Source organism: Cygnus olor, chromosome 6 (assembly GCF_009769625.2).
Source record: "Cygnus olor isolate bCygOlo1 chromosome 6, bCygOlo1.pri.v2, whole genome shotgun sequence".
Lineage (NCBI taxonomy): Eukaryota > Metazoa > Chordata > Aves > Anseriformes > Anatidae > Cygnus > Cygnus olor.
Genome location: NC_049174.1, coordinates 38,850,794 through 38,866,664, shown reverse-complemented (window position 1 = coordinate 38,866,664; position 15,871 = coordinate 38,850,794). Strand labels below are relative to the sequence as shown.

The 15,871-nt window shown below is 55.7% G+C and overlaps 1 protein-coding gene across 9 annotated transcripts in view; it reads right to left on the bottom strand.

Moving 5' to 3' along the window:
* The window catches only part of FMNL2 (formin like 2), a 126,239-nt gene extending 111,696 nt beyond the window's left edge, over nucleotides 1-14,543 (bottom strand). For 5 of the 9 annotated variants that reach the window (XM_040560738.1, XM_040560737.1, XM_040560742.1 and 2 more), the window contains exon 1: nucleotides 14,302-14,542. In XM_040560738.1, the coding sequence (XP_040416672.1) occupies nucleotides 14,302-14,418 (117 nt within the window). In that variant the 5' untranslated portion in view covers nucleotides 14,419-14,542. Of the gene's footprint in view, nucleotides 1-13,607; nucleotides 13,635-14,301 lie in introns of those variants that run through there. The other 4 variants (XM_040560741.1, XM_040560739.1, XM_040560740.1 and 1 more) reach the window with 3 other exon arrangements.
* Between the last annotated feature and the right edge of the window lie 1,328 nt (nucleotides 14,544-15,871).

Below are 15,871 nucleotides of genomic sequence, written 5' to 3'. Positions count from 1 at the left end.
GGCACCATCTTCTGCCAAGTCCTCTCCTTCCTGCAGATGAGATGATATGGGGAAACCCTCAAAAAAAAACAAGGTTTTAACCCTGGGGGTGCAGTCCCAGCAAGAAGAGAAGGAGAGATCCGGGGGCTGAGGAACTGGTGCCTCACCAGCCCGTGCAGACGACCACATCCCGTACCTGCAAGCAGAGGAGGGCATTCATTCCTCTGACTCACAGGACGCGTGTGCTGGCCCACAGCAGTCCTAGAGGCTTTACCTCGCCCTCCCGCCCCCAGCCCGCACCCACTGCGCCACCGAGCACGGGAGGGCGCGGGTGTCCCGAGGCGTTGGGCCAAGGCCGTCCCCTCGCCTCGCAGCTATCTCCAGCCGCCCGGCGCGACGCAGCCCGATAACCGGCCTCCGCGTCCTGCCCTCCGCTCCCAGCGGGGCCGGAAGGAGGCCTGCAGGAGACGCGGGGCTTGGCTTTAAGGCAAATGCCCTTCAGCATTAGCCCGTGACCATTTGTCTGGGCACTGCCGGGGGACTTGAAGGACTGCAAGGCTCTGACAAGCCTGCGGGACACAGAGCCCGCAGCCCTTCGAGTGACCTCCTCCTCCCTTGCGAGGGAGCAGGCCAAATCGTAAAAAGGAACGGTTTCTCTTTCATTTCTTACGAGCTGCAGCACTTGGTGACATTTTCCAGAGGCCGGAATACAACATAAAAAGAAAAGAAAAAAAGGCATCACAATTACCTGAGATTTGCAAGACTTTATACTGCGCAAAGAGGAGCTATGAGGTGGGAGTGCGAGCACCGCTGGGTGCTGGTGACAGAGAACGCAGGGACCTTTACAAACCGGCTGGTTTGTAAGTCACAGACCGCCCTGATGAAAAATAAAGAGCAAAAAGAGCGCAGAAGTAATGCTAACGTGATATAACACGGGGTAATAGATGACAGTGCCTCTCACAGGACATGCGCCTTCAGGTGACCGATGAGATAACCAGGGCAGAAGGACGCTGTGCCACGCTGCCTCCCTGACCATGGCGAGCACACTGCTTCCCCACAGCACCGCCAGCTTCGGCTGTGAGGGGGCAGCCACTGAAGCAAGGTCCTGAGGCACAGCAGCCGTGGGACGGTGAAGCACGGCCTGGCAGCGCCCCGACAGCTCACACTGCACCGGATGCGGCCTGGGCCCGGCATGGCCGCCACCAGCCCCGCTGCTCCCGGGCTCTGTGCGCCTCCCCGGGTCGGCACGCTCCCAAAAGCCCTCCCACCACCCCCTTTTTCAAACTTTTACCGTCACGATGAATTTGCGTTAAATGTTGTCAAATTGCTCCCCTGCTGCTCAGCAGCCCAGTAGGCAGGATCCCTGCCCCCAGCTTACCCACTGCCCAAGTCCCCAAGCAAGGCAGAAACAACACGCTTCTGCCTCCTACCAACGCTGAAACATTTAAGCCGCGCTCCCTCACACAGTGTGCTCGCTCACGGCATGTTGATATTTCTTCAGCCGCATTCCCTCCCACAAAGTTAGAAATGCCTTCAAGATAATTCGGGGGAGACGGCGCAGGCTGCTAAGGCAGTTCCTCCGCCGAGTCTGAAGCGTCCCGTTAATGTAACACCTATGCCTGCAGTGAAGCGAGGGAGCCCTTCACGTTTCCAACGACCGTGCTCGATGTGCCAGCTTGCAGCCTGGCTCCTCCTAACTTCTCCATGCAAGACCACAGCGCTGCCCACGTCACTGCATGGACCCACAAACAAAGCACAACAACCCAAAGCCAAGTCTGTACTTAGGCCAGCACTCATGAAAGTACTAAAAGCACTTAAGGATCCCACGCGGGCAGTAAATAACGCCTGCACCCCTCCCAGAGCCCTCCGAGGTCTCTCCTGCCCCCTATGCAGGCGGTTGAGCAGGAGCGAAGGCCACCCCAGCAGGCGACGGACGGCAAAGGCACTGCCCAGTGCCTGGAAGATGCCATGTGGCAGAAGGCCTGGAGCAAGAGGCAGACACGAAGGCCTCCCGATCTGCACTTTAAGAAGCCTCTGGGCTGCGCTGGCAGTAACGCGGCAGAAGAACCACGCGAGCACCGCGCCTGCCGAGCACCGAGCTGCGCTCTCCGCCACGCGCAACTTCTGAGACATCCCCGCGGAGGGACCCGCGCAGACATCCCGCTCCGAGGATGGAGCCTGGCCAGGAAAATCCATAAATCTACTGATCTGCTCTATTTTAACCACCGCCTAAATCCTTAGTATTACAGTGCACTCAGATGCCGCACCAGCACCCAGCTCCCGTGAGGAAAGGCAACGTTGCAAACCGAAAACTGTGAACGAGGGATTAAGCAAACTAGGAGGCTCTCCTAACTGCACGAGGAGGAGGCAGCCCGCAGCCAGGCCCCCGGCACCCCGAGTAGCAGCAGCAACTTGTAAACCAAAATTAGGTCATTACTAAAAGCTGGAGACTGCAGCTTCTACAGAAACGGCAGATGTGTCCGTGGAGGCAACACGACACAGCACAAGGTCAACCACACGAACAGCCCGGCAGGATAAGGGCGGCCACACTCAAGGCCTTAACCGGTGTTTTGGCTACACTGATCTACGTGTCAGCAAAAGACGCCCTATTCTGCACCAGTATCTCTGCGAGAAAAGCTCTCGCTGCAATAAACGGGCTCTGAACACGGCCCTCTTGCGAGATGCCAGCCCCGCTGGGACGAGCGGCCCGCGGCACACACAATGCGGGCACCGCTGGGGTAGAGCTGCCTCGGGAGGGTACTTTCCTCCAAGTAATTCCTCGACTGAGCACTTCTGAAAATGGAATAAATCTAAATAAGGATTTTTTTCAGTGTTCAGAGGGGAAGGTTTTCTGTTTTGCCTGTCTTTTCTGCATCGTATGTTTCGGCACAGCAGCAGCAGTTGGGAGAACATACCCACGCAAGCCTGTAGGTTAATCTTAGAAATATTACAACAGGTTTCTGTCTCAATGCAGACACCTCCACGCGCTTATTTATGTATACTCCCTGGGTGGTTTCAATACAAGAGCTGTGTTTTGTACTAGAAACATGAGGAATACTCTGCCTGCGTGGGCACCTCGAGGATCCTGGAGCACCTGAGAGCAATCTGGTTTTAATGGACAATTAATTCACTGAACACCTTACAGGCGCATCACGATAATTTTCTCTCCGCTGGCTAAACAGAATAGGGAATTCACCTTTAACAAAGATCCTCCTTCAGAAACAAATGTTAGCAAAAACAAATAAACAACAGCTTTGAGCTTTCTAAGTACAAGTCCCTTTCTTTCTCGGCTGTACATCTTCTTGCCTCTTCGAGCCACGCAAGTTCCGTGCCAAAGAAGAACTTCACGCTTGATCAGCCTTTGCCTCCCTCCTGTTTGTAGGTATCTGGGTTGCCCATCTTAACAGAAAACGCAGCGCGCTCGCGATCCACTGACTGCCAGCTGTAATCACTGCCGTATCTGAGGATGCAGGAGCAGTATCAGCATGTGAAAACTGCGAGCTGGTTTTCCTGCCCCGCTCTGTGAACAACAAATTCATTTGCATCACCCTTGCTGATCAAGGATCCTGCTGTTGCTGAACACAAAAGGACGCAGCTCACGTAAACTCTTGCACAAGTTCTGTTATATTTTAATGGAAGCACCTCATCTTCTGCCAAAATCCTCCTCAGGACAGAGGAAGCCCACCTGCACACTGCTCTGCGCGGCAGTCTGGGGTTACAGGTGTACACAGCTGTATTTCGGGCAGGATTTCTGCTGCTCCCGCAGCAAGCAGTGGCAGGACAGCCGCCGCTCCTCCGATGACACCGCAACGGGCTCGCTGCGTGAGACACACCTCGCTTGGAAGGGAGGGCAAGCAGGCATGTATGTGAGCATGGAATCCTTCACAGGTGCTGGTCTATTTTAATTAATACAAAGTGTTAAATTGGGCTTCATAAATTTCTCTTCTCCCATTTTCCAGCCGTTGGATCCCAGCCAGCTGAACTTGTTACTTTTCATGAATGCATTCAGCACAGCGAATGTGCACATGGAAATCACCCTTGAATACCTATTCCAGGCGTTACAATTTCTCATATAAAAGTGCATTTTCAAAATTAAAAGAAAAGCATTTTCCCCCGGTGTTTCGAGTACATCGTTCATGCACTCAGCCATCTCCACATTAAAGAAGAAATTTGTCTTTCTTCTACTGATAGAAGACACAGAACTAATTCCCAAGTCAAGATGATTCCTTACACCCTCACGACCTCCTTTCATCTTCCTTTTCTTTCCTTTAACGAGACCCAGCACAGCTCTGATAGTGCCTCTGCTTCTCCAAAGAGAGGCAGGCAGTCTGCTCGGTGCTGGCACCGCTGCACCAACCACCTCTGCCCGAGCGAGCTGCCTGCGGATGAACGTATCCTCTCCCACCTTCGTCTGGCCTCACAGGTCGGCCAGTTCTGAAATACAGCTTGTCGTCATCAGAAAAGCACGTTTCAATCCATACACAGGTGCATACGCACAGAGGGACAAAAACCGACATCCCACCTCCAGCATACGGCAGGAAATGAAGAACGGGAGCAGAAGGTGAGGAGCAGACAAAACCTCAGGAGATGGTAAAATGAGATTTTTAAATGCATCAAAGAGGAAAGATGTCCTAAAATGCCACAAAATAAACAAACCAAAACGCTGCTCTTCGACTTCCGCGTAGCTGAGAGAGACAAATGAAAGGCTTTAAAGGAAAGCTCATATGGGTCTGCAAAGGTGACTTCAAAGAGCCGAATGCCAGCTGCCAGGTCCCAAATCACCACGCTAGCTGGAGAGGCACAGCGGGCTTCCCAATGTGTCAAACACATGTTCACAGGGGGAGGCAGCGAGGATTTCCATTTTATTTTCCCAGTGGTTACAGCAAGTGCGGGGAAGTTGGGAGACATTTACTTCTGATCTCTCTTCTGCTGCTCAGTTTTGGGGGCTCGTGGCAATTCCAGCTTTATTTTTCGAAAGATGACCACGATAACTCTCACCCCTTGTCTTCCCGCTGCGGCACAGCGAGGCTTGGAGAAAGACTCGCAGGTGAAAAATGCTGCAAAGCACAAAGCTCGTGTTTTATTTAACAAAAAGAATGATGTGCATTCACCGTACTTGGATATTCATTTACATGATCAAGAGAACAGGCGTTTGTATTTGCGGCTCGGAAAGGGGGCAGAGCTGCATTTTCACAGCTCCACGCCCCCTTCCCGTGCGCGGGGAGAGGATCACTGCAGAGACGCGACAACTTCCAGCCTCGTTCAAGTTTTAGTTCAAGTTGACTAGTTTTAGAGAACAACATTTGCAACAACTCCTCAGAGTTATCCGTAAACTAGACGTGATCACAGAGGGATTGAAATTACTACCAAATTCTTCCTGGCCTAATCCGCAGCCTACGTTAATGACTATCATTACGCCACACTTGCTTCTTCAGCCTCCCTGAAGAGCTTTGGTAGCCTGGCCACCGAGCAGCACCTCGTGCAGACGCACCGACAGGCAGATCTCCAAGGCAATGCCTTTTGGAGGGGGTGCCGCGCCCCGCGATGCTCAAATACACGACCGACTGGGCATGCCTAGTTTAGGGCCAACCCCTCTCCAAAGCTCACGCTGCTCCAGATGCACCCTGGCCACCAGCGCCCCGTTTCGGTGCCAGGTGTCACGCCTGCCTCTGAGCGTGCAACACGGCTACCGACACGTGCGGCGTCGGGTTACTGCGGCTGAGCGAAGAAAAACACAGCGCGGATCTAACAGAGCGGCGAGGGGCCGCAGCTACGCAGAGGCTCCCGTGCACGCACACAAGATCAAAGCTCCCTCTCGGCCACACTTCGAGTTAAATGTTTGCGATAGCAATTCATTTGATCTTCTCTATTTGCGAGGCTCGCAGAGCTGGGCAGAAAGCCCTTTGAAGCACTCCCAAGCACACTAAATAATTGGAAATGTTTGTCCGACAACCGCTCAGTAAGCTCCACGGGACCGTCCCCATCGCTCCCAGACCCTTTCGGCTGGGTGCCACGCACCCAGCGGGGGCAGATCGATGTGCGCGGCTCGCCTGCCTCCGACGAGGAACGCGGGACGACAGGAGTCAGGAGAGGGACGTGCCAGGACATCGGATGGGTGAACAACCAGAATTTCTGGATTCAACGATTTGCTTCTTCGCTTTAATTACTGGCTTCTGAAAGGCTTCAGAAACTCTGCCAATTTGTGCAACCCTCTATTCTTTGCTTTTGGCCTCGACTATACAGTCATTTTGGAGACAAACAAGTAACAGATGTACAATCTATATTCTCCCCAAGTCCTTTTATAGTAAAATGACTTCTGGCCAGATAATGTGTATTTAAAACAAAAAAAGAAAGAAAGAAAACAACAACAACAATTCCTGTATTTTCAGATATCTCCCACAACACCCAAACACACCCCAGAAAAACTAAGACTTCTTCACAGCCTCCTGGAGGCCTCATCCATCGTCCGTCTGGGACCAATTTCTGTCGTCAGCCAGCATCCGCGTGCGGAAAAGCGGACAAAGCAGACCACGAACGCAGGAGAGGGCAGGGCAGCTCTGCAGGATGCTGCAACCCCACCAAGCAGGCCCAGCAGCGCCCCTTCCCTTGCCACGGGGGCTCGAGGACCGGGTGCGAGTGCCTCTGCCCGCTGCGCCCGGACGCGGCTCCCGGAGGGGCAGGAGGCCGTGGTTAGCGCTGCCTCTGTGCCGCTTGGGCATTTTAACCTGCAAGGGGTTTCCTGAGGATCCCTCAGGGCACAGAGCGGGCTGTGCTGACTCCCGTCACCTCCGCTACGGTCCGGGAGCAGTGGCTGGGGCATCCCCCTAGGTACACTTCCAAAAAACAAAGCAGAAAGGCACAGCAGGAGGGCGTCCAAGAGCACGGCCACCAGTGCTGGCGCTCCCAGCCGAATCCCATCCCGCCCCAGCCCCGATCGGCACCGGGCAGCCCCGGCACATGGACGGGCAGCTCACGGGGTGCTGACACGGGGGTGTCCCCGCGTGCCTCCCCGCGCTCCAGCTGCAGGAGGCCCGGGCGGGCGCCGTTCCAGCCCCGGAGTCGCTCTGGAGAGCTGCAAGGCGGAGCCCTGGAGGTCCACGCATCGCACGGTGCTCCTCTGAAGGCCATTCATCTCCAGCACAATGCGGCTATTGTGCTGCCTTCTGAATATCCTCCCCAAATATATGTTTAAAGATGCACAGTGACGGAAGACAAGCACTTGTTTTGTTAGAGATCCCATGGTAGATTGAAAACCAACACGCAGCTAATTTCTCCAGTATGTTAGTTACAACGGAGTAGGGGCAAATTATACGTTACCCAAGCCTTTATGCAACGAAACGCCGGGGAAAGGCAGGAAGGCGCTACTTTAGGAGGAGACGGTGCCTGGGACAAATTAATGCTTGCCTTCTCCAACACATCCACGCGTTACGCTGTGCATCTAGAGTTACTAACACTAGAAAGCAGATGATCGAGGTCGAAACGATCGGCGCAAGGGAAACCACGCTCAGTTAAACTGGGGCAGCACGTCACGTAGCTCCTGCTGCCTGCACACCCGGGAGCCCTCCGCAGAAGTCGAGGTCTCCTGCAGGACACGGGGCGCTGCTCAGCGACACCGCGGTGTGAACCAAAAGCCCAGCCCTTTGGTTTCAACTGATGCAATCGCACGAAGTCCACGAGCTAAAACCCTGCTCATCTTGCTATGCTGACCCTTCGGAATTGAAATTAGCAGGGCCTGATAGGTGGGAAACGACTACTTGTCAGGCAACACCACCCAAAGGCGTTTTTAGCAGAGAAGCAGGCTGAGGTGATGCTGGAGCTCCGAAGTGCTCAAGGCTCGGGCTAGATTTCTTTCTAGCACGATTATAAATCAAGTTGAATGAGCTGGTGTCACTCGTTTCCCATCCCAAATTCCCAGATGGACTCTCCCAAACAAACAGAGAGGAAAACAAACAATAATTCATCTCAGTTTGTCTAAAATGTGGCTACACATCACTCGCTGCAGAAGCCTTCCCCCAGCGAGAGCAGCTGCCTCGCAGCCTCGGCTGGGATGCGCGTTTCTCCCTCTTCCTCTCGGGAAGCAGGACGTGCACTTTTGCTTCTCAGCCAGTTTTGAGGCTCTGTCTTCAGTCGCCAAAGCAAATGACCTTTACCTCTGGCACTGTACCTTGCTCAGCAGCGACAAGCGCCCCAGGCCCATGCCCCAGTGCCACCAAGGAGCGCGCTGACGGGGACAAGGCACTGCCCTGAGCAGCCCGTCTGACACAGCCGTGCCTTCTGCTGTCCCGCACGGCTCCCGAGAGCACGGCACCCGCAAGAAACCAGCGAGCAGTCGCCCCGCTTGCTGCTTTCCCCCGTGGCTTCCTGCATCAGCAAGCGCTCCGATCCCCACCATAATGCGCTCCATTCAAACGCATGAGACAGCCCAGATGCTTAAAAATAAACTGGTGCTGAAGAGCGTGGCTGAATTAGCATGCTTTGCATAATTAATTTCATTGTGCTGTGGAGAGCCCTTCAGCTCGTGCTCGGCGCGGGGTCGGGACGGCAGCTGGGGCGCGGGCAGAGCTGGGTGCGAGCACCCCGGGGACACCCCGTGGGGCGAGGGGGCAGTCACCGGGCTGCCACCACGCCGGCTTCGCGGGAAGCCCACCTTGAAAAAGCAGAGCAAAGGCCTTGCCGTGTGTTAAATGGCTTCGTATTTGCAGTTTCTGTTATTTAAGAGCATTGTTTAGGAGCGCCCATTTAGCAACCTGATTTCAAAGCGGCTGCTGCTCCAAGCACAGCACCACGACACGCCGCAGCGCGGCCAGCGGCCGGGGCAGAAAAGAACAGCAAAACTGAAATCGATCGCGGGGATCTTCCCATTTCTCAAAGGGAGCAAACAATAGATTGGATTTATCCTCGTTTTTCTGAGCTGGAAGGAACAACACTGAAAAATGGGCAGAAACGCTGACAGCTCAAGATTAAAAACGTATTTGGGGGAAATGTTAAGAACTGGTCTTCCTTTCGGTAGCACTCCAGTGACCAAACAAAAGATCAGAAAGTGAATGTCGAAACTTGGTTTCACTTTAGGACGCACTCAAAGCCACAAATAACAATGGGGAAAAAAAAAGAAAAAAGAAAAAAAAAAGCAGTTCCTGGAGGGTCACTCACCCCCTCGGAGTAAGAACTGGCTGACTCAGACGACAGATTTACACCACCTTTCTGAACAGACTGGGAAAAATATTTTATTCAGCAGGTGGAAGCCTGGAAGTGGGAGCAGAAGACAGGCAGGACCTTGTTAAAAACAGCCCGGTGCAGCCCCGCAGGAAGGCACCAGGGCTGCCCCACCTGCGAGGGCGCAGGGCACCCACGCCGTGCCGGGAACGTACTGCCCTCCTGTTAAACAGCCGCACCAGCAGAAAGCAGGGCTGGCAACTAGCGTGCACACCTTCGGGCAGCTGTTTTGTTTTACGGAGGAGCTGGTCTCTTCACAAAGTTTCTTGAATAATTTACAACCTTTGTCAACCGGAGCAAAACTACTAGAAAAATGAGATGTTCCACCGACTGGGGTTATTTTGAACAAATACGCGGGGGGAATCTAACATTTTTGTTTGCTTTTGTGTTTTTGCTGGGTTTGCTGTTCAGGATTAAAACGTTTCCGCAGACTTTAATACTGTTTACTCGGCATGGAAAGGTAAAGCATCTCGAGAGGCAAAGCACGCCTGAAAAACAGCGACAACGGCGGCACGTGGTTCTCACCCGGTCCTGTTCCGTTCCGCCGGGAGGTGACTGACCCGCTGTTACCCACCGCAGACATCCATCCCTCCTGCCCCAGTCCGTCCCTGCACCCCCTGCTCCCTCCCTGGCCACCCCAAGCACGCTGCAGTCACGAGGAAGTGACACACGCAGCTTGTCAGAATGGGTTCAGACCTCCGGCACAGCAGCCCAATAAATTAAGGCGATTATTTTACATGGAAATTCGGTACACACAAAAATATACGCACACGCATCCGCTTACCCGTTTTTGAAGCCTTCCAGGTTCCCAGGCGCTGAATTAATTTTAGGAATGTGAGTAACCTGCTGGCAGCTAAACACCCACTGGGCTACCCTCATGGTTCAGATGCTCAAAAAACACCAAACCACACAGCTTTATCAAAATATTCTACTGCGATACCTGGGCAGAACTACTTGCAAATGCCATTTACAAGCCAGCCTGACAGATGTTGTACCGTGAAGCGATTGTTCGCTCCATGAATTTAACCCGTCAGAAACATCTATTTTTAAACTTGACTTATTAGGTTGTTTCTTCAGGGAGAAGGTATCATTGCTCAAACCATTTAAACGGGATCCCGAGGAAAGAGCCCAGAGGCAGAAATCTGTCAGACAGAAGGCCTGAGCAAGAAAACACAACAGGGCTTTCCGATTTCTGAAATCTAGTAAGCTACTTTTCCTGAATGCTGCTCCTAAAGCTAATTCAGCATCTCTCAGCTTCCATCACATTGCTCTCAAATCCCATAAAAACAATGCAAATTTCGCCCGATACAGGAGTAGAGTGTCGCAGTTGAAATTCATCCCCAGAGAGTTACGTCAGGTTTGGGAACCACAACAAGGACGTCGGTGCCCCACCAACCCCACCCAAATGGCAGGAACCAAACACCACCTTGCAGACATCCCCGGCAACAACGTCACGTTCTTTTAATGCTTTGCAGACTCTAAGCTGTATATATTATACAACAATGCATAATGCATTTGATAGAGGATTAGGAAGAAGAATGGAAAACAGCTGGGAAACGTTACAGACTTTCACCCCGAGCTTACAAATTCCTTAGCAATAGACACTGCGCTGCTCCCTCGCCCCGTACGGAAAACGATGCTCGGACCAAATCCCCGGTGAAGAAGGAGAAGTAGAAGAAGCGCTGCCCAGCAGAGCCCCGTGTGCGGGGACCTTCCAGGCAGGTCCCATCTCCCCGGAGGCAGAGCGGAGCAGAAAGCAGAACCGTGTCCTCCCTCCGCGTCCCCCAGCCCCTCAGACCCATCCCTCCGTCCCGCGGGACCGGGCACAGAGAACTCCTCTGTAAAACCAACCAGCACTCGGCGGGGGTAAGAGGATATTTCCTGCTAACCTCACCGCAGATATGTAATCCAGCAGTCAAATTATGTCAATCACAGCTCATTAGGCAACAATTTACCCTGCCAACTCCGTCCCGGCCGCTTCCTCCAAACCACGTGTCGTTTGCAAACACGCAGCCCCGTTAGGGGTTCAGAGGGAGACCACCCTGCTGCCGGAGCTGCTGCTGCTGCGAGGGGGAGCCTGGCTCCTGCCCCTGCACCTCCCGGCTCGCCGCATCGCACGCTGGTGCCACGATGTCTACGGACACATGCGGCGCGCTCGGGCCGCGCCGGCGCTCGCACACGCTGAGCAACGGCTCCCTATTCGATAAATTAGGGTTAGTTACTCGCATTCGGGATTTACGTGCACGTGCCCCATAGGAGAGAGACGGGAGAAAAAAATCCGAGGCAGCTGAAGAGGAAGATGGAGCACGGTGAGGGACTGGCTCCGGCAGGAGGTTCCTGCGGCCTCGCGGCCCAGGGGCTGTGCTGGTGCTGGCAAGCCCCAGAGCCAAGGCGAGAGCTGGGCTCCGTCCGTCCCAGCACCCAGCACCCCTCGTCGGGGAACGGGGAACTCGGCGGCAAGAGCGCAGGAATTGTGCTGCCACCTTCCTGGACTTTACGCTCTCACACGAGCTGGGAACCAAGGGAATTATTACACATATCCCAACAAAAGGGAAGAACTCCCGTCAGTTCGATAGGATGGAAAAAATGACACAGCTGGCAGATCTCTCTCAGATGATCCTCCACACGTCTCTGTTAAGTGCACACCATCAATGTCCTCCTGAAACACACAGGCAAATGACCCCTGGTCCTCCCCTGCAGAGACAAGTAAAAACCTCATTGCAGCAAGGAGCCCAGGGAAGCGTGTTTACTTCACCAGTCGCTAAATCCATGTCAGATAACACAGCTTCACAGGGACAATCCTCCCGTGTTACCGACTCCAAGGACCGGGAGGTGTGATGCAGCCAGACCCGGCCCTGATGTCCTTCACCCTGGTGGGCAGCGTGGCACACACCCAGCCCGTCCTCAGTAACGCCCGTGGCACCGTTACAGGCGAAGGAACGTATCAGCACCGTTACATTTGAGAGCTTCACTGGAAAACAGTGACCTGGAGCACTTCTCCCATCACCTCCTGCAATTTACGCGCCTCAAACCTCAAAGAGTGAGGCTAACCAAGGAGGCAATAAGATGACTGTGTGTGATTGAAGCGGACAAACTGCTACATCAGAGACCTTCCACAAAACGAAGGCTGCTAACAAGCTAGCAAACACAAGCTAGCACACACGTGTACCATCTCCAGGCGCCCCGCTGCTCGTCCACCCGCTTCACAGACCACAGAGCTATTGGAGTAGATTAGGGTAGCATGTTCCAAGTGGAAAAAATAAGACAGCAGCCAATGTTACAGCACTTATGGCAAAAACATGACCATCCTGCGCTCTCTTCATGGACATGCACGTGGTTCAGAGGGCGGCTGCCACGAGCGTGGCAAAGCAGGAACCTTCCCCACACGGCCCCACAGTTTATGCACAGAGACGACCTGCTCAGCGTGACGACCGTGTACCTGCAGGCAGCTGCACCTTCACTGGCGTCAAAAGCGGTCTTGGAAACATCGTTAGCAGCAACAAAAGCGCTATTGCCAGCAAAGCCCTTCGGGATCTCATCGGTGCACGAGGAACGGTTATGCCAGGCTAAATTCTTAAACGAGAGTGCCGAGAAGGTGAGCTTCAGTCCTAGGAAGTTCAGCATCTCTTTCTTCATACTCATCTCCTGACTAATCCCCTCTCCCTACAGAAAATACTCCTCATCTCTGCTTTCCCCCAGACTGCCATTCCTTTCTCATTAATCTCTGCTATTTTACGGCCTGCCCAGTGCTGGGGTTTAACCAGTGCCACAGCCATCTTCCCCTCTGCGCTGCAGAGAAAACAAAATAATAACAGCCCTGGAGTTTATTCTTCCATAAACTGGTCAGATATTTCCTGGAAGCTGCAACAAATACCAGCCATCCCTCACTGGTTTCGAGAGCAGGCTAAAGGCAGTTCTCAGCTTGCTGTGCCAGCAGCGGCCCTTGAGCCCCATCTTGCAGCTCCTCCTGCCAGGCGCAGAGCAGGGATCCGACAGACCGATCCCACAGACGTGCCTGCACTGCCGCCGTTCCCTCCAGCAAAGCAGTGGCCGGTCCTCTGAACCTTAATTTAAGTCCACCTTCTGCAAACAGATGCCACCCACTCCTTGCAAGTACCTCAAGAAATCACAGGCCTGGCCCTGCTATCCCCCGTATTTATGTTACGTGTTTATCTACGACGCTCCGATGCTTCTCCCTTTCACCGACCCAGTCGGTAGGTCCCCAGTTTTCCTCCTGCTGGCTGTGCACGCAGGTTAAGCCGGGCTCCCCCTGGGTACGGTGCGCCGAAGCAGGGCTCACGGGCTGCACGTGGGGGCGTTCCCCCGCCAGCACAACGCCCGCGGGTTTCCCCGACAGGCGCGGGGCGAGATCAGGCGTTTTCCAGTAAACCTAGTAATCGTAACATCTCACTCACCATTTGGCTCATCGGTGGGGGGTTCCCAGCTGAATAGGCTTATTCTTTTCTTAGACACGATAATCTAATTGGGTCTAACCAGAAATAATCCTGCGCACATACCAGCGAGCGCCCACCCCGAGCAGCGGCACCGCAGGAGCCGGGGGCCGCCCGTCCCCATCCCCGTGGCTGCCGCAGGAGCCACTCCGGCAGCTTTCGTGGGACGTGACGGGACCTCGGGGTACCGCACACACACGGGTTTATGCCCCCCCCCCCCCGCCCAGCTCCTGGCTTTCAAGCCAAAAGCGAGCGCAGTGCCGGAGCCCCCGGGTGGTGCCCGCCTCCTGCGGCTGCGGGACCACCGGGACCACCACACCAGGGCCGGTGCGTGGCGTCGGGCGAAGCTGCAGGAGCAGCAGGGTTCCGGCCGGGCAGCCCTTTGTGCTCCTCAGGTGGAGGGATCCAAACACGGCCAGAAAGGAGCCGAAGCAAGAGGCAAAGTCCGCGCGGCCGGCCCGCCGCCGCCCAGCCCCGGCCCGGCCCGGCACAGCCCGCAGGTGCCCGGGGGCAGGCGGCCCCAGCCCGGGGGGGCTCCGGCGCAAACCCCCCGCTCCCCGCCGAGCCCACCCGCCCCCGACCCGGGGCAGCGCCGCGCTCCCGCCGCCCCCTCCCCGCCCCCGGCCGCCCGCCCGCAGACAATGGGGCCGGCGCTCACCAGCACGACGGCGAAGCGCTCCTCCAGCTCGCCGGGCTCGGGCATGGGCAGCTTGAGGGGCACGCTGTGCGCCCGGAGCTCCGTCTGCTGCGAGTCCACGCTCCCCGCGTTGCCCATGGCGGCGGCGGCGGCGGCGGCCCCTCCGCGCTGCCTCCGCGCTCCGGCGCCGCCGAGCCAGGCGGGCTCGGCGCCCCGCGGTCGCCCTCTAGCACCGACGGCGGAACGCCGCGCCGCCGCCCGGCATGGCTCGCCGCCCTCGCCCTCCCCCCGGGGCGGGCTCGCTCCGGCTCCGGCTCCGGCTCCGGCTGCGGCTCCGGCTCCCCCGCATGCCGCCCCGCGGCCCGCACAAAGCCCCGCTCCGCCCCCGGCCCGGGGCGCGCTGGGACTCGTAGTCCCGCCGGCCCTCCTCAGCCCCGCCGCGACCCTCAGCCCGCCCCGGCCCGGCCCGGCCGCCCCCGGCCTCCATTTTACCTCACAAGGGCGGCCCGGGCTCTCCCGCGGGGGTCGCCTCACACAGGCAGCCCCTCGCCGTCCCCGCACGGAGACGGCGGTTTGGGGCGCCGGCCGTGGTTTGGGGCGCCCAGCCGTGTTTTGGGGAGCCCGGCCGTGGGTTGGGGTGCCCAGCTGTGGTTTGGGGCGCCCAGCCGTGGTTTTGGGGCACCCAGCCACGGTTTGGGGCGCCGTGACAGGAGTTGGGGTGAAGATGCCGCCCTCGCGGCTCCGAGCCTTGTTTGTTTAGAGCCACGCAAGCTGTGTAAGGGATTTTCAGGGAGTCCTCCTGGGGCGGCCTCGCTTTCCAGCCCCACAGACCGGGTTTGGGTTTCATGAAGACAGCAGGATGGGGTGACAAATCCCAAAGTTCAAGGTGATGCCGCCTGAACAAGCCCATAAACACGACAGTGTTGCCTCAGCGTCACCCCGCAGATCGCCCTTGTCCCCTGTGCATCAAAGCCGCCCTCTCGCCAGATGTTGTTGTCTGACTTTTTTTACCATTTCCTGTAAACTCTCTCTGGACCAAAAAGATCACGACGGTCAAGGCCAGACCACGTTAATGCTTGGAGCTGGGCTGCTCTCCGTTCACCCCGCGGCATTACAAGCACTAGCCCAGTGGCGAGGTGCCTGACGTGGGTTTGGAGGAAAACTCTGCAACTTGGCCAAGATGGCATTGACCCATTTGGTGACCCCGCTGCATTGCACTGATACCTCCAGCTGAGGCCTGATTCCTTCCCTGCCTCACACCTGGCAATCAGTATCCCTGTTTTACATTAGCGTTCGATTGCCCTTCCAAAGAGGAATGAATTTCACCGAGCCTCACCGTCACGAGGGCACTCTCACTGACTCCGGGCCCGTTCTTGCTTTGGCATTGCGGAGTAGAGGTTTGCATATGCATCACTTTGGTGCACGGTGCTGTGCCAGCTCGCAATTATGAATAAAATTGAAAACATCATTAAAGGCTTTCAGCCATTATGTGCGAAGTTCTGCATTTCTGCTGCCAGCTAGTTCAGGAAAGTCAGTGAATCTCATGAGTCAAATTACACGAGGATTCACTAGTGCTGTTACCTGGCAGGCA